We start from the raw sequence: 19,004 nt of genomic DNA on the forward strand, positions 1-19,004 counted from the left end.
AATCCATATTTATTTCCATAGAACAACTATCGCGTAAATAAATTGCTGTAGCGTTATAAATCTGCTACTCTACGCCTCACTGCAAGACTTATCCAGCCAATCTTTCAGCAGTAACTTTGAACTTTACTCCATAGCAATAAGGCTTTCGAGGATAATGGTGCCAGCACGTCATTCCCCGACAGTAAATGTTTTTGCTTCATTAATTCTTCAATCTGGTTAGATAAAAATAACTTTATGCTTCTTGAATAGGAAAATGAGACATGGCTTTCTATTTTTGGGTGAGTTACATTGGGGGTTTCACTTTATTAAACTTGTGAATGTGATTCTATTGAGTAATATTTTCGATCTATCGTAAAATATTATATTTCTTGATGTTTTATATCACGTTATAACAAAGAAATTAAAATCTATCATCATCATCGTCATCATGTCAACAAATGAACGTCCACTGCTGGATCTACGACTTAGTAAGGAGTTCTAAATACCACCTTGAGCAGCTTGAATCTAGCGGCTCTTTTTTTTGCGCAGTAGGCAGTGACCGCACTTTATGAGTCTAACGTTGTGGGTTCGGTTCCCACAACTGGGAAAATGTTTGTGTTATGGACATGAATGTTTTTCAGTGTCAGGGTGTTTATATGTGTATTATTAGTATTTATCAACAGTCATCTTAGTACCCATAACACGAGCTACGCTTACTTTGGAGCTAGATGGCGATATGTGTAGTATCGTAGTATATAGTAAATACTCGTACCTACTACTAAAATACAGATAAAACAATCAGACGCTTAAAAAAATATTCATATTCATCGAACAAAAATTTTGCACAGTTTTGGGCTCAGAGAGCAGGATCGCTGCCGACTGCACCATTCGGCTTTCAATATAATATTAGATAGAAGCAGGTGTTACTTTGCAGAAATCCATAATATAATTACTTCAATCCGTATACTCCACACCAAACAGATCCTCGGCAATCTGTATCTGTTTGGTATGGAGTATACGGATTGAACTAATTATAAATTACACCATACAGTTTCTCCTGCTGTTCGCGGAGTATAGCAAATTAAGCTTAATTTTCATAATATTTCTATATAATATTAAACTATTTCTATTTTCACAGCGTATCCCAGGAACTAACCTGTAAGAGCGGTTAGCTTAGAGTCTGTTTACCGCCGCGAATTCTGATTAAGGCGTTACTTGAATGCGTTGACAAAATGAAACGACCCATTTTAAACTAGTTAGAGAGGGCTGACCGCGATTAAACCATTTAATTAAATGTTATTTAAAATATAAATTTTTCATTATCTATCAAAATGAAAGCTAATTTTAACCATTTAAAAATGTAAGTATAATTGGTATGTTATTATAGTCTGTTATATTCACAAAAGTTTTTCTTTGTCATTGCAGTGGAAATCTCGATGGGGTGTCGTCACCAAGCTGTCTCCCGCTGCAGGTGAGTTGCATTTACTTATATTATGTGGTTTATTATTAATACTTATTATCTTATGAAAATATATGGTTAAAGTCACAAACACAAAATTTCTCAACTAAATATTTGATAAGAAAAGGATTGTGTGGTTTTATGAAACCACGGTAAAAGTAAAAACTATTTTTCACATTATAGACATTTAACTAAAAATTTTCGGAACAATATTCCATTAAGGGTATAAAAATCGATCTTAATTTCATACTTGGAAAATGGGAAATGATAAAAGTAGACTTGGTCTCCAACTTATATTTTATTGAACTCTGTGTCTTAGAGTACCTACGACATACAAAATACTTAACAATTATTTAGATTGCGATGCGAACTATATGCGCCGCCATGACCAGCACCTGTCGCTTTATCCCTACTCCGCGGCCGATCGTCACGCGACATGCAACACAGAAAAGTTTCACTTTAATATTAAACTTTACAAATACTTATCGATTCCCTCAAAGTGGTACTAATAAAATTATATAAAAATTGTGTGCCTCTCTCCTAAATGTTTCTAATCACACATTTATTATTTTACATTGACATGATAAAGGGATGGTGTTGTTTTATTTATTCTTTTGACTAAACGTATAAATTAAGTAATTGGAAATATCTTCTTTTACCTATAGGTTTAGCTGGCTAACTGCGATATTTTGAATATGGTTAGGTACGTGTCAGTGGATTTGGAAGCGGCATCTTCATAATGAATACTAATCTTACATAAAAACATAGCACATCACATAAATATATCATTATAAACCATCACATTACATGGTAGTATAACGTAAGAACATTGCTTAGTTGTTCAAAAACTCACCCTTGTGTACATAAATTAATGTTGTAGCTAATTTAAACTAATTGAGTCAAATTAAAACGTAATCACAAGTAGTACAATACAAAACGTCATTGTGCAGAACTTCGGAACACGTAAAGCCAACAGAAAGTGGGCTCTATTATTCAGGCATAAATTCCCGTAATATTAATTGTACACGTAATAAATTGTATTTTTCCTGATAAAGTCTACACAAAAGTCGTTAATAGGAGGCCCACATTTAAGCAGCAACATTAAGCGTTCCGTGTTGGATCGACCAGATTGAGGGTAGATATGGATGTAGCGCAGGCGTCCAATACATAAGCGATAAGCGTAATTTAGTATGTTTTTATTAGACTGTTTGTGAGTTTTTGGGTGTGATATACCTGAAATTCCTATCTATCTAGAATTACAAAAGGGTTCAGCTTTATATGAGAATCACACGAAAGTATTTTGTTGTCGACACATAAAAAGTTACCGGATGTTACCATTATATTTAGATCTAATGTTAATCTAATAGGGATAATAGCGTAGCAATGGTTCCATTATATTAAGAATGACTGCTATTTTAATGTTTTTATTTTTTATTAACACAAAATCTAATACTGTAATTTAAGGATATTGTGTTCTTCATTCCTATTCCATACTCATATTCTAATAGATAAACATAATAAATGTGAGAAGTAACGAAATAAAGTAGTTAAAAATTTAATACATTATTAAAGCTTCAATATTTAACTCAGCCTCAGCTTAAGTAAATTGTCGATGCTCTACGGCCTAAACTGAGTTTTTCAACTCGTCTAAGTTACATTAGCCTACCCTGTGCGTGTTTCTTATTTAGATGCTACAGTAGAAAATGATGAAATGGCTTATTACAAACTAATAAAGTTCATTCAATACAAAATCATTATGTATCGTTGAAGAAAATGGGTATCTGTATTCATGTGTGTAAGAGAGAGAGAGAGAGCGAGCTTGTGTTCGCTTTACTTAAAAGTAAGTTTCTAATGAAATAAAAAAATATTATAAACTAGAATAATCAGTAACGCTGCCGCTCGTGCCTCATTGCCTTCACGAATAATATAGTTCTTTTGAAACTTCCTTCGCTATTTCGATCCTTCTTCCGTAAAATACTTCCCTCGGGTGAAAATCCTGTTAAACATTAAAGGGTCAGATAACCTTTGTTAATCGTGTAGAATGACAAAAGGTTACGGCCTGTTAATCGCTTTTGTAGTGTATCCGCTGGAATTTTAAAAGGCCTACTTAACTAGGCAATTTTTTACGTCACTATTTAGCCACGCTGTCTGAACGGCTAAACAATTACTAAGATTGTTGTTAGATAGCGCACGACGCATTATACTATAGAGTCCGTTACATCACTCACTAGCTGTTCTCTACTTTTCTCATCCGCGTTTATTACGTAATTCGATTACGAAATTCTTTAGAAATCCCCCAGGGACCTTTCTTTTTCGGGTAAAATGGAGCCTGTTTATAGAGTTAGTTGAAAGGACGTAGTGTCCTTTCAACTAACTCTACGCCAAAAACAATTTTTTTGTTGTTAATTAAAACTATTATTCTATGCTACAAACCGTCTTGGTATAGTGGTTACCATATTTGATTTAGGATTTTAAGGTCTATCGTGAATTCCCAAAATGTACCCAGAGTTAAAAAATTTGGGCCGTCAAACCTCGTGCCTCATAGAGAGTACGTTAAGAAGTTAATCCCAGTTATTATGTCCTACACCTTACGGCGAAGGATACTCATGATATTTATCATTAAAACGATATAATACTATACTCTTAAAAAACTATCATTAATAACCTGCCTTTTTGTTTTATTTCTTTTTCCTGAAAAAAAGTAGTAATTTTTACTTAACGGATCTTTAACAATATTTATACTAAACATCATGTTGATCTTTCGCTAAATGGTTTACTTTGGAAATAGCCAGATTTTGTCTTCATTCCTTGAATCACTAGAAACGAGTTTATCTCAATAATTTATTACATTAAGAAAGTTTAATTCGTTTTTGGAAAACATTTGGACGGTGAATTTATAGCAGTTATAAAATTAAATTATACTCTTGCTATTCTGATTTAAGATTCAAAAAATATTCTTTTAGTGGTTGTTTCAGCTTTCACGGCGTTGTTATATCAATAAAAAATCGGCAATTTTGTGGTGAGGAAGGTTTTCTCTGAATTAAAAATTAGGCCTGTGATTTCAGTTAACTTTCGTGCATGAAATTATGATAGTTAAATCATCATAGCGATCAGTTTTGTATCAATCTGGGAGCTAACTTCTATCGCAGTATTACGCTGTTGTTTCAGAAGAATTTATGAAGACCTCTTGGGTGGTGTGGTAACACAATTTAGAAGAACCGGTTTCGATTTCCGGCCGGGAGTAATATAGAAATTATCAAAATGAAGCTTAATTTGCTATACTCCGCGAAAAGCAGGAGAATCTGTGTGGTGTAATTTATAATTTCTTCAATCCTTATACTCCACACCATACCTCCACACATCTTCTGATGATGCTCCTGTTTTGGAGATGTTGACTTAACAATTAATCATTGTAAAGTCAACATCTCCTGATGATGCTCCGGTTTCGGAGCGAAACGTGCGTAGAGGGTGTATTGCCGAGGATCTGTTTGGTGTGGAGTATAAGGATTGAAGAAATTATAAATTACACCACACAGATTCTCCTGCTTTTCGCGGAGTATAGCAAATTAAGCTTCATTTTGATAATATATCATGGATTTCCGCAAAGTAACGCCTGCTTCTATACAATATAGAAATTTATAATTTCCGATTGTTTCTGGTCTGGTTTGGTGGGAAGCTTTAGCCATGGCTAGTTACTACCCTATTGGCAATGACGACCCGCCAAGCGATTTAAATTCCTATCACGATGCAGTGTAGAAGTCACATCACAGTCATAACTCTAACAAGTTATCCCGTTACCGTATTGAGCTGCACAAACAGGTGAGATTGCAGTCAAGGGCTAACTTGTAATGGAATAAAAATAAATTATATATGTTATTTTAGGAACGTCAAGTTATGTCACATAAAACTTTCTTCCAAAATAATACTACTTCATCGAGAAGCTGGGTTACAAGAATAGGAGTTTATGCCCCGAGCTGCTCATGTGTATGTTAGCGGGCCTCTACCTACCAACCTAATTGTTTACTAGTTTCCGATCGCGATTTAGTCTGCATGGGATTTTCGTTTTCCAGAGGGACTTAATGTTTTCCTAGCGACAATAGTTTCAGTCACAATATGTGTAAATACAGGTTATTCATACATAAACGGTTCATAGAGCTACATAATGCAATTTTATTAACGAATCTACAAATTTTTAACCTCTTATGTTTTTTTTTGTTTGAAATGTGAATAATTCGACAAAAATGAAAAGTCGATAAAAATGGAAACATCACATATTTTATACACAACTCCCTAAATATGGGTATCAATGAAACGGCTTGACTAGTAGAATAATGTACACACTTTGAATACACTTTTATTGCACACCACATAAAAATACAGGAAAAGTTATAAACAACTAGTTTACATAGCGTCAAATTTTTCCTTTTTAATATAGTGTACTAGCTGTTAACCGCGAATCCGTCCGCTTTTGTTTTTGTTCTTCGAAAGACAGTACCTCATAAATGTGGCAGCACGTATTGAGGATAGCTAAGCCTGGTTTAAAATCGTCAAATTCTTTTGTTCCCTCTCACGAGAGAACTGAGCTTAATTTCGGGATAAAAAGCATCCTATATTACTTCTTATACCTTCAGGACACTTTATAAATTTATAGTAGGAATAGGGATATATAAATATATATATATATATATACACTATATTAAAAAGGAATAAGGAATATGAACTAATGGAATTCAACTACCTAACTTTAGAATATTTTGAATTCATGGAATTCCGCCTGCTAATATCTAACATTTTTAAACCTACAATCTGAACTAGAGTTTCGATCGGTTGGCGAATATAAAATTTTACCCTTACCGTACTCGCAGACGCAATAGCCTCTTATGAGTAATAGTTGAGACTCCCCATCTTAAGGAATTCAAATTACAGATTTTATGGCGTAGAAATCTGTTTAATGTCCGCCGCTAGGTAGGGGAACTTACTTATTACGTCGATCCAGTTTATAGTGGATTTTTTATTTTGTTAGGGTTATTTATTATACTTTTACTTAGGTTATATTAATATTATTTCTTGCCTACAAGATGTTGACTCTTAGTTCAAATAGGCCAGGTTGGCTGGCATAAAAAAAAACCAGGAAAAAATTACTTAGGTAATTGTATTCTTAAAGCTGTTGCGCGAACTCTTCGTCTGCGTTTATTAAGTTTTTTTTACAGATTGGGAATGTTGCTAGCTCAAAAACCATTTCCCATTTTCAAATTTTACGGTGAACGCTTAGAACATTTGCTAAATGGTATGAAGTAACTAACCGTTTGTACGAGAAACCAATCTAAAAGTGGAGTGGTTTTTTGTTGGAATTCTGTGAACTAGCCTATGTTACAAAGGATGGACCTTTTAACTGACTATGTGTTCAAACAAATACTCTTTTTTTATTTATAACATTAGTTAGGATTCAGAGAAAAAATATGACTATATTAACTATAGAAGACTGTTGACGTAAGTGAAAACTAAATAAAGTGTTATATAAGCCTATACGCAGGAGCGTCTACAGTTTGCACAACACGTCACTTCAGCATGTCGCTTGTCAGTGACGCGAACCTAAAAGTTCTGCCCCTACCGCAAAACGCGCAATAAACTAAAGCAGATTTCACTTCAAAAATATCTTGACAGGTTACAAAAGGGCACTTTAAAATTAGATATTCGAGACAAAGGGCAAGGAAATATGAAGTAAAAAACTAGGTGAGAAACAGTTAAGCTATACGTACATTTGATACGTTTATAGTGATACATACATATAGTATGATAAGTTTATTTCAAAGTTACTTTAATGGACTGACCAGATAGCGCACCTCATTGTAAGTGAGAAACCATCACGTATCAACAGATTGGATAGAAGCAGGCGTTACTAACGAAGTTCTGCTCATATATTATCAAAATTAAGCTTAATTTGCTATACTCTGCAAAAAGCAGGAGAATCGGTGTGATGTAAATTAGAATTTCTTCAATCCTTATGCTCAACACCAAACTGATATTCGGCAGTGTTCCCTCTATGCACGTTTTAATTGTTAAGGTATCACGTAACATTTATTAATTGCAAAGTCGACATCTCCTGAGGATGCTCCGGTTTCGGAGCGAAACTTGTTAGAGGGTACATTGCCGAAGATCTGTTTGGTGTGGAGTGTAAGGATTGAAGAATTTGTAATTTACACCACACAGATTTTCCTGCTCGCGAAGTATATATAGCAAATTAAGCTTAATTTGCTATACTCTGCAAAAAGCAGGAGAATCGGTGTGATGTAAATTAGAATTTCTTCAATCCTTATGCTCAACACCAAACAGATATTCGGCAATGTTCCCTCTATGCACGTTTTAATTGTTAAGGTATCACGTAACATTTATTAATTGCAAAGTCGACATCTCCTGAGGATGCTCCGGTTTCGGAGCGAAACTTGTTAGAGGGTACATTGCCGAAGATCTGTTTGGTGTGGAGTGTAAGGATTGAAGAATTTGTAACTTACACCACACAGATTTTCCTGCTCGCGAAGTATATATAGCAAATTAAGCTTAATTTTGATAATATAAGAGCAGAACTTCATAGGGTATGCCAGGAATACATACCATAAATTGCCAAACTTCGTCTATCAACATGAGGCGAAGGTGTGAAGCCACATGTCCGTGTTTATACCGATTAAAACCCTCTTCAGATCGGAACACAGCAATGCTTTTTGCGGAAGATGAAACCATGGCGGTAGAAGCTTACTTCGCCGGCCGAGCATTGTCATAAAATGCTCTACTTCTACACCATAACAAAGCTGATGATATCGTATTCTTATGCTTGCTACACTAATTACTCTCTCAGTAAATCCATGCTTTGTTCTGAGGCAGAAAACTCTCCCAATTTTAAATTTGATCAGTTATGTTAGTTGCTAAGAGCGCATCGTAGATTTTATTTTTCGATTGTATCGAAATCTCTATAGTCATTAAAAAAGTCGTCATTATGTATTTGCATGTCTGAAAAGCAAATAAATTCTGACAAGCTAGCAGAATAAGACTAGTCTAAGAGCTAATTAGATATTTGTTTAGAGCGTTCGTACTTTATTCCAATGACTTAACGAAAATTTCAGTTATAAGACTATTGATACTGCCTATATACCCAGTGTTGAATCGGTGATCGCCTAGTGTTTCAGGCTTCGGATGTCTAACTCTTCGGATTTATGTGCGTTTAATATTAAATTTAAGTTAACGGTTCTTTATGGGTGATGGAAAGCATTGTGAGGAAAGCTGCGTGCCTGAGAGTTCTCCGTAACATTCTCAATAGGCGTATGAAGCCTACAAATCTGCACGTGATCAGCATATGGAGTACGGCCTAACCCCTTCCCACTCTGAGAGGAGATCCGTGCCCTGTACTGTAGGCCAGGTATTGGGTTGATATGATGAGTGTTTCAAATGATTTGTATATTTTTTTTTTTTACTAGGGCACTACGCACTTCGCCATCTAGCCCCAAAGTAAGCGTATCTTGTGTTGTTAACATAGGTAGGTACCATGATGACTGACGAATATTTTTATGAACAATATAAATAAATACTTATAACTTACAAATAAACACCCAGCCACTGAAAAACATTTATATTCATCACACAAACATTTTCCAATAGTAGGAATCGAACCCCGGCCTTGGACTCAGAAAGGAGGGTCGCTGCCCACTGCGCATTCGTCTTTCGTTGTTGTAAAATGTTATTGCAAAATTTAATTATATCAACCATATTATATGAAAGTTAAATAAGAATCTGTACAAAATCATTAGCTCTCAGACCACACGGAATTTTCCGGAGAAAGGCCAAAGGCTCGGCAAAGGAAAAATTTGAAGTTTCTCAAAGAAAATTGGTTCGCCTCAATAAGTTGAGTCCCCTGACAATGGGAATTATTTTCATGCCTATCTTGTTTTCCCAATTTTGGGGTAATTTACTTAGGAAGAGAGAAATTTGGGGAATTTCTTTTTGTGGTGTTGCCGACTCAATTTCTTTCCTTTGGATTTCTTCAAAGTGGCCTAAATCCTAATACCGTTTGTATTAGGATTTAAGAGTGAAAACGGATTGGCTCGAGATTAGTTTTAAAGAACTTATGAATGGACAAGTTGAACTGATCTGAACACGGTTTTGACAACCTTCGCAATCTAAATAGGTAACATATTGGTAAGTAAAATAAATAAGTAAAACTACTTAAACCCTGAAGCATAAACAACCGGGTGTTAAAAGTTGGGCGTTGTTTGAAATTAGTCGGGAGTGGGCTTAGCTATGTTTGATAAAAATCGGTCCAAAATGGCCACCACCAACACAAAAATATAATTTTTCACAACTCCGTCATTATGGGTATTAAACGAAAGGGCTTGACTAGTAAGTAGAATACGAAATAATAGGATAAATTTCAAATCCAAGATGGCCGCCACCACAAAATTGCGAATACATATTTCTTTCACCACTCCCTCATTATTGATATCAAAATAAAGGGCGTTCCTATTAATATAAATGGTGGATTAAATGTATTTATATTCGGTATTTAAAAATTTAAATTTTGAAAACATTTTTTTGTATTTTTGGCATCTCTTTGCATTGTTTGCTGCAGATGGTATCTCAAAATTCCTTTTTTGAATTTTTTTCTATGTATTTTTTTTTGCTATAAAGAACTGAATACATTATTAATAGCTTGAGCACTTTCAACCTAATTTGACAGATGACTGCTGAACGGGTTGTTTTTCAAAAATGTACTTCACACATATTCACTTTTGCTTGCCCTTATATTACACTATGTCATCATCATGTAAATCCATTGGACGCGCTCCATCTCTTTTACACGATAGTGTTCTTAAATATTTAACATTCTTCTGGTAATATTACTGTATTCGCTTCTTAAAACATGGCCATACTATGCCAGACTTAAACATCTTTTCTCATATCACAATGCTACAACTGTTAACTTAAAAGTACACTTTAATTTGAATTATTTCCCTTTTGTGAGCAACTCATTCTTCTTTTTCCGTATTAAATATTTTCGCAGTATCATTAAAAATGTATCTAAAGGAAATGTTAATCTTTCTTAAGTTCGCCAGTATCTTGGTCTCAGTCTAGACTCTACAGAAACTACCTTAAAATTACACCACACAAAGCGTGGGGTTAAAGTTGGTTTATTATTCTAGGCTAAGAAATTAGCTGGAGGCTCGCTGCTTTATATTCTGGAGGATAATGTAATCTCTGTGGAGATTAATGCACAATGGGTTGCACAGACAGTGCCCTTCTGTGTAATGTGTCTTAAACGGAGTTAGGCTTAGAGCATAAAATTCACTTTATTACGTGAACAAAGCGTCTTCAATCCTGAGAAGAAAATTGGTGACTTACTTTGAATGGTTTCGTTAAATATTGTAACCATTGATTTAATATATTACTATTATAGTTACCATTAATAGAATAAAGTGTAACTTGAAAAAAGTAATTTATTTTACAACGCACAGTTGCAAAGACAGCAATAACAATAAGTATGCGTTGAAAACGCAACATTGCGTGAGGATAATCTGGTGAATATTTGGCAAACAAAATTGTATTGTGGGAACGTAACTTATAAAAAAAATCTCAATATTGGAGCAGCGTTGAGAGCCATTGATCAGAAACCTTCTCTGCTGTGAGAAAGGAGGCCGGTGCCTGGCAATGGAAAGTTTGCTGGTAGTTCTTAGTGAGAATGATCATCGTAGGCTTAACATGCTCACAGAGGCAAGGAAGATATGCTTCTTCCTTCTTCCTGAGTCGCTTCCTCAATACTAAGGATCGTGGCTCCTAACTAATATTGTTAGTTTCACTATGTATCTCCATCTCCTCCGATTCTCCGCCACGTGATTCGTACTGTAGACGCTATCGTTCGATCTTCCCTGTGAGCATCAGACTTTTTATACTGCTCAAGTCTGTACTGGCTATGTGAGTACACGAGTTTTTCCGCAGACAGGTGGCAGAAAGTAGAGTTTGCACGCCCAGCTGTTTTAATATTGAGACGGTGGTCCTGGGCTCGATCTAGGTGATTATTTATGATACATATTTATGCTATTATAAACTTACATAATACTCAATTATATACTATAAGTAATATTTTTTTAAGAAGATATGCAAAAGACATCAATGAACTTCTCGAATCATACCTCCTAGTTACCAGCAGAAGGAAAAAGAATGTAATGCTATGCGGTAACACAATTTAACGCTCCTAATGTACACCTGCAGAAAATTTATGTGAGAAAGGAGGCCGGTGCCTGGCAATGGAAAGTTTGCTGGTAGTTCTTAGTGAGAATGATCATCGTAGGCTTAACATGCTCCCAGAGGCAAGGAAGATATGCTTCTTCCTTCTTCCTGAGTCGCTTCCTCAATACTAAGGATCGTGGCTCCTAACTAATATTGTTAGTTTCACTATGTATCTCCATCTCCTCCGATTCTCCGCCACGTGATTCGTACTGTAGACGCTATCGTTCGATCTTCCCTGTGAGCATCAGACTTTTTATACTGCTCAAGTCTTTACTGGCTATGTGAGTACACGAGTTTTTCCGCAGACAGGTGGCAGAAAGTAGAGTTTGCACGCCCAGCTGTTTTAATATTGAGACGGTGGTCCTGGGCTCGATCTAGGTGATTATTTATGATACATATTTATGCTATTATAAACTTACATAATACTCAATTATATACTATAAGTAATATTTTTTTAAGAAGATATGCAAAAGACATCAATGAACTTCTCGAATCATACCTCCTAGTTACCAGCAGAAGGAAAAAGAATGTAATGCTATGCGGTAACACCATTTAACGCTCCTAATGTACACCTGCAGAAAATTTATTTGCTCAAATCCAACGGGATGGTATGTAATGTATTTTCTGCTGCAAATAGGTAATAAAATGCAAGCGCTCCCAAAATTTGCATGAACTAAACCCATACAGATAGGGGAGGCTGTGAATGTGAGAAAAATTAAATTTCAACTACCCTTTTTGCGTAGTGGTGAGAATGTTCTTCATTATTTTAAACTAGCTGTAGCACACGTTTTTCGTCCGTGGTGTTTTTTACAAATCCTGTGCTATCCGTTCACCACTGCGCCGCCCATAATATAACCCATGAATAACAGTTTTTATTTGTTTTGATTTAATCGCTTCATTTGTACGCCACTGCGATTTCAAGGAAATAAAAGAAGAATAAAAATACAAAGACAGAAGTAAAGTACAAAAAGCGGTCTTATCGCTTTGTAGCGATCTCTGCCAGGCAACCTTAGGATTAGGACAACATGAGCGAGAACAAACTTACATTCAAATATCTTAATACGAACACATATACAAAATTACACAAATAAGTAGAATATAAGAAATAAATTTAAAATAATAAGTAGTATGGAACAAAACTTAGCTCAAACTTTCAAATTCACCTTTCAGAAAAATAACAAATTAGGTTCGTACAATCGGTAATTACAATGTCGGAAACAGCCACACAAAGCAGTTGCGTGCATACAGGGTTCACACAGGGTATGCACCAAATGAAAAAATCTCCAGTGCGAGTTATAAAAAACTCAAAGGTACGCATTGTACATGGTGGCAGATCTCCACCCGGGTGGTCTGATCAACTAAAAGAAACCGATGCCCGTACCTTCTACGAGGCTGTACAAATGGCCAAGGACAGGACCCGATAGCATAGCAGTGATCACGATCCTCACTCATAAGGGACCGACTAAAGGGAGAGAGAGGTATTTCAACCAGTTATAAATGAACTAGTCTTAAGTTTCAAAACTCTAATTTATATTAATAATATATAATTGTTGGACTTAACAATTAGTCATTGTGAAGTCAACATCTGAGGATGCTCCGGTTTTGGAGCGAAACGTGCGTAGAGGGTACATTGCCGAAGATCTGTTTGTTGTGAAGTATAAGGATTGAAGAAATTATAAATTACACCATACAGATTCTCCTGCTTTTAATTAAGCTTAATTTTCATAATATATAATGGATTTCCGCAAAGTAACGCCTGCTTCTATCCATTTTATATCATAAGCTCGCTTAATACGTACCCCGTATGCACGCCACTGAGTCACAGAAACATACCAAACTTATAAAAAATTGTCGTTTATGCATCGGGGGTTAGTAAATATTATAATATAAACTAATAAAAATCATCTCCGGAAAGATAATATGATTTCAATGCGTTTCTAAAGATATTAAGCGTTTTTGCCTGGCGCATGTTTATTGGCAGTTGCCATAGATAAAAAAATCTAGGTTATATGGGAGCACAAAGTAGACATTCAATTCCTCCGCCATTGTGACGTCACCCACTAAATAATTCGCACTGAACTTTGTAGACAGAGCACATGTGGCGGCTAAAATGATTTCCATTACTCGCGGCCATTAGGGAAGTGCGACTGCAATGAAAATGTTGCGAAATTAACTTAGTTGTCGGTTAGTTAGTCACTGCTTATCAGTAGATAGCTCTAACTGGTTTTCATGAATTTTAATTGTACAGTATTTTGTCCCTTTCTAGCACGCTTTTACTTTGTGTTCATTTTTTAATATTTAGCTAGCAGATTCCAGCAACTTAAGATATTCCGTGAAATTAAGAATTTTCCAGATATGCTATGCTCGTCTCTAGAAGCAAGCTAGAGGAAAATCTAAAAGCAAATAGAAGTTGAAATGTCATGTAACATTGAATATTAAATAAAATTCTACAATTTATAATCCTGTTGAAATATCTATTATATTACTAGCTGTTGCCCGCGACTTCGTCTGCGATTGATTTTGTTTTTAAAGTATTCAGTATCGCTAAGCCTTAAATGAGTATAGTAGAATATATATCTATATATATATAACATGTGACTGTCAATTAATTATAGACAAATAATTTGCAATAACATAAAATTGCGACTATAATTAAAGATCTAAGCTATCCTATCTCTTAAGTTGGACCAGACTGCTCACGGTGTGCCAATTTAATTTAAAATCGGTTAAGTAGTTTAGGAGTCCATCGCGGACAAACATCGTGACAGGAGATTTATATATATTAAGATAATACGAAAGCCAACATACCAATTTTAGTACGTTTAACCCCTGGAGTGCTACTACTATGAATTCTACATCTTATGCACCTCATTAAACTGTTGTCAAAGTAATCATTATCTTCATCATTTCAGCCTGCGGGCGGCCACTTTCCGAAAAAGTTCCACCCCACCCGGTCCTCAGCCTTCCTCATCCCCATCCCCCGTCACTCTTTATGTCGCCGGACCGTCGTGTTGCAGGGCGTCCTTTCTTTTCCTGAGCCTGTCTCCGTATCAGGTTGGCCTGAAACGTCTGTTGTACGTGTTGGAGGATGTCCTACATTACGCTGGCTTGTTGGTGGTCTCCATTTTATTGCACCTATGATAAGCATGGGCTGCCCATTGCCATTTCAACTTGCCGATAGTTTGGGCTATGTCAGTGACCTTTGTTCTGTTGCGGGTCTCTAACTGACTGAAAAAATTCTTCGATTCTATTGAAGTCTATAAAAAATAACCTAGATTAGACCTTGTGAGTTATAAATTCATCCTCAGCCTACAAGCTTCCACTGCCTTTCTGAGAACACTTTTACGATGCACGGTCCTCCGCCTTTCTCATCCAGTCGTTTTTAATTGATAAATTACGTGTTGTTCTTTTATTCCACGACACGTTAGTCCTGAAATCTGGTAAGCGAAGATTCAGTCTAACATGTTAGAGGTATGACAGTTGTATAAAACTCATACGCCTATGGTTTCCACACGGCATCTCTCCGGATGCCTAAATCGCTTTGCACGTCTCTGTCGGTAGCGTCGTAACTAGCCATGGCCGAAAAACTTCCTATAGACCAGAGAAAATTCAGAAAATATATACTATCAAAATGCCCCGCCGTGAATCGAATCATAAGAAAAAGTATAAAAACAAGTCAGGTTATCATGCATACAATATCATCTGCGTGCTCAGTGGATACCATATGCACTCCCAGTATGTATTTGTGTGTCTGTCTGTGACATCGTAGCTATCGATTGGACGAACCAATGTTGTTGATTCCCGGCAAATGGGTAATATATAATTTCTGAATTTTCTCTGGTCAAGTTTTGTGGGAGGCTTCTGCCGTGGGTAGTTACCACCCTACCGACAAAAACGTACCACGATGTCGCGTATAAATAAAGTGTAGCTAGCAAATAAGGTAACGTAATGAAACTAAACACCCCTAATTCCAAATTTAAAACTTCGCATTACGTCCTTCTTTTTAACCTAAGACTTATTTGCTACTTAATTAGTAAAAAAATCTGCAAAAGTTATCACAGTTATGACCTCACACGCTAAATAATTCCCGCTGAACTTTGTAGACGGAGCACATGTGGCGGCTAAAATGATTTCCATTACTCGCTCATTAGGGAAGCGCGGACAATGAAACTGTTGCAAAATGAACTGACATTGTTGTCGCTTAGTTAGCCTCTGCTCACAAGTTGTTAACCCGAACTTTTTATTTTGATTCAACCGGGTTTTTTATTCCCTCTTTCGTGATTTTGAGTTGTGGCCTTTTATGACAATCCGCATCTGTCTTAGAGCGCGTTCGGTTTTGAGATGATGCTAACTAAAACAGGACCGGAAATGTCAAAGTCAAAAACAAAGTCAAAAATATCTTTATTTAAGTAGGCCCACAGGTGGCACTTTTGATGCGTACATAAGAATTACACGGTAGTGAGATGATGGCGATAACCACATTCGTAAACTTAAAACTAAAGCTACGAGGGTTCCAAACGCGTCCCAGTCTAAGAAGAAGCCCACAACAAACTTAGCCGGGTGTTTTTTTTTTTTTTTTATCGTGGTTTCGAGGTTCTTCTAGGTTTTAAAGGTCCTTTAACTTGCCGATCACTCGGGCACAACGCTCACCGCTGCAGCAATAACCACATGCATGAGCCTTCAATAACCACATTAATTCGACTCCCGGTAGGGGGATAGTTTGATAATATATAATTTCTGAATTCTCTCTGGTCTGGTTTTGTGGGAGGCTTCTGCCGTAGGTAGTTACCGACAAAAACGTGCCACGATGTCGCGTGGAAACCGATTCGGGGAATTATTGGTATAAGTTATATTTAACTGCCTTACTCTCTTAAAAGGATACATCGCTACCATATTAACACCATGAGATTGCGGTCAAGGTGTAACTTGTAGTGGATTTAAAAAACGTGGTATTTCCATTCACGGTTTTTTTGCAATATTTGCCTCTGCTCCAAGTCAAACTATCCTACTTTAGGTAAGTTATTGTTGAACAATTGCCGTAATTCCAATTCGGTATTTACTTTAATATTATATTGAAGAATCAAGGATTCCTGAAAAAATAACAGATAGGCTAGTTTAAATTCAATCAAAGAGACAATGTTTTCGTAAAGGTGATGTGATGTAATGGGTTTTCCGAGTGGTGACGCCAGATCAGAATACAATTGCTAACACCCCTTCTCCGTGGGTGTCGTAATAAGAAACTAACTACTAAGCGATATATAACTGAGAACGTACAATAGCGTACTCTGTGCTACTACTGCCATTTACTAAAATCACGTGGTCACGGGCAAGCCCTCCCGACAGGAAAATCCTTGAATCCAGAATTGGTGTTACGCTTTTCACAATTTAGGCACGTATACACGACATAAAAGTTTCATTTACTCGCTTTTTATCATCTAAAAATCATTTTATACGCACTTGCAGTACAATCTACTTTAACATAATGCGCGCAACATTTTAATCCCAAGCATAAGAGAACTGGATGGTGAGTTTGTAAACAAAATCATCCGTATTAGGAGAGTTTAGTAAGTTACGGCGCAATATTCTGGCCGAGACTTGCGCTAAGAACAGTTCATCTAGATTTGTGTGACTTGCCAACATAAATTTGTACACTGGCTTTACTTTTACTTTGTCACTTTAGTTTCCGTGTTAGAAGGTACGGTATCACTTTTCGCATGTAGACTAATTTGAAACAACTTACAGAATCTAGTTAGAGTTTACTTATAGTGATATCGAAGTCATCTATATCCGTACTTGCACACTATATATAGTTCGAAGGAGTGTACGTTTGTTACCTATGTTCAGCTCCACTACTGAACCAATTTTGATAAAAATCAATACGTTTAGCTTGTAATCTAGAGATGGGCATAATTATGGTCCTTATATGGCGTTAATAATATTTTTTATGGCATGATATTTACATGTGTTTTGTTTTTCTCTTGATGTCAAATATAAGGAATAAAGTATTCTCAATGCACGAAATCTTATATTAATACGTTTGTAGCTTATAATCTAGAGATGGACATATATCCTAACATAGTTAAAAAAAAAAAAAAAAAGTTATAATATTTTATATATTTTTTATTTGTTTTTCTCTCCATGTCAAATATAAGATAAAAAATTCTCAAGGCACGATATCTAAAATCTGCCTAATACGAATATTTCATATACCTTTCTATTATAAGTATATTTCTCATAAGAAAGGTTGATAGATGTTCAAAATAAATATTACATGTCGTGTGAAAATCCTAGCGAAATAATTTACGTAATGTGTACATGAATAATGCGGTACAATTTCTGGTTCAGTCAAAGCATACGGTTTTATCTTCATAAGGAATTCTTAACACAAACGCCGAAGAAATTTATACTATGTAAGGCTTCCTTCCCACTAGACCCGTACGGGGTAGCTCCGCAAAACAAAGATGCAAAGCCAGGATGTGCAGGAACTGTGTGACTTATCCTCCTTTTTTATTGTAGTCGAATTAGAATCAGTTACTGCAATAGCTCAACGAGTGGAGATCATATCGCTTCGAGAACGAATGGAGATGGGATTGGACTGCACTTTGTACGAGTAGTGTAGTTTAGATCCAAACAAACTAGGTGGCCAGACGACATATACCGACTCGCTAAACGTAGTGGACTGTTGATACCAATCAATAACACCATTATCGTAATCATTGATGATGGTGTGATAGAGCCTGTTAAAATATGCGAGAATATTGACTTGCTCGATTTTTCACAATTAGTCAGATTTGTCAGCAGCAGAAACGTATGAAGAGTTATCAAATCTGTAGGGAATTAAATACACGCATTGCTAACTTCTCTTTCGCATCTACTTGAACTATAAATAGGTAGATACATAGTAACACTTTATACAGCGAAATAATATTTACGCAAATATTGGCAAGACAAGGCGTTCTTATTTAAAACTAAATTCCGTTAACTCTATAGTAGTAGTAGTATGCGTGCGTCATTGGCGGACAGAAACCTGAATGTTTAATCATTTAAGCGTAAAATTAAGTTCTTACTCAAAAAGCGATATTATGATAATAATAATATTAATGTGGCATTTTTTAGAACTTTGACATATATTTTATTAATAATAATAATATACAACAAATCGTTGTATATTATTATTATTTGATTTGAATACTGGATAAGAATTAAATTAAAAGAGCATTGTAAAGACATAGTTTTTAAGAAATCCGATTTGCATGCCAATCGATGGCGATTGTAGCACTATTATGTTATTGTA

General features: G+C 35.7%; 1 protein-coding gene across 1 annotated transcript in view; it reads left to right on the forward strand.

Moving 5' to 3' along the window:
• Positions 1 to 260: 260 nt before the first annotated feature.
• LOC120631280 overlaps positions 261 to 19,004 on the forward strand; it is a 338,187-nt gene continuing 319,443 nt past the window's right edge. The window contains 2 exon segments of the mRNA XM_039900764.1: positions 261 to 278; positions 1,405 to 1,450. Of these exon segments, the coding sequence (XP_039756698.1) occupies positions 261 to 278; positions 1,405 to 1,450 (64 nt within the window).

Source organism: Pararge aegeria, chromosome 17, assembly GCF_905163445.1.
Source record: "Pararge aegeria chromosome 17, ilParAegt1.1, whole genome shotgun sequence".
In the NCBI taxonomy this organism is placed as follows: domain Eukaryota; kingdom Metazoa; phylum Arthropoda; class Insecta; order Lepidoptera; family Nymphalidae; genus Pararge; species Pararge aegeria.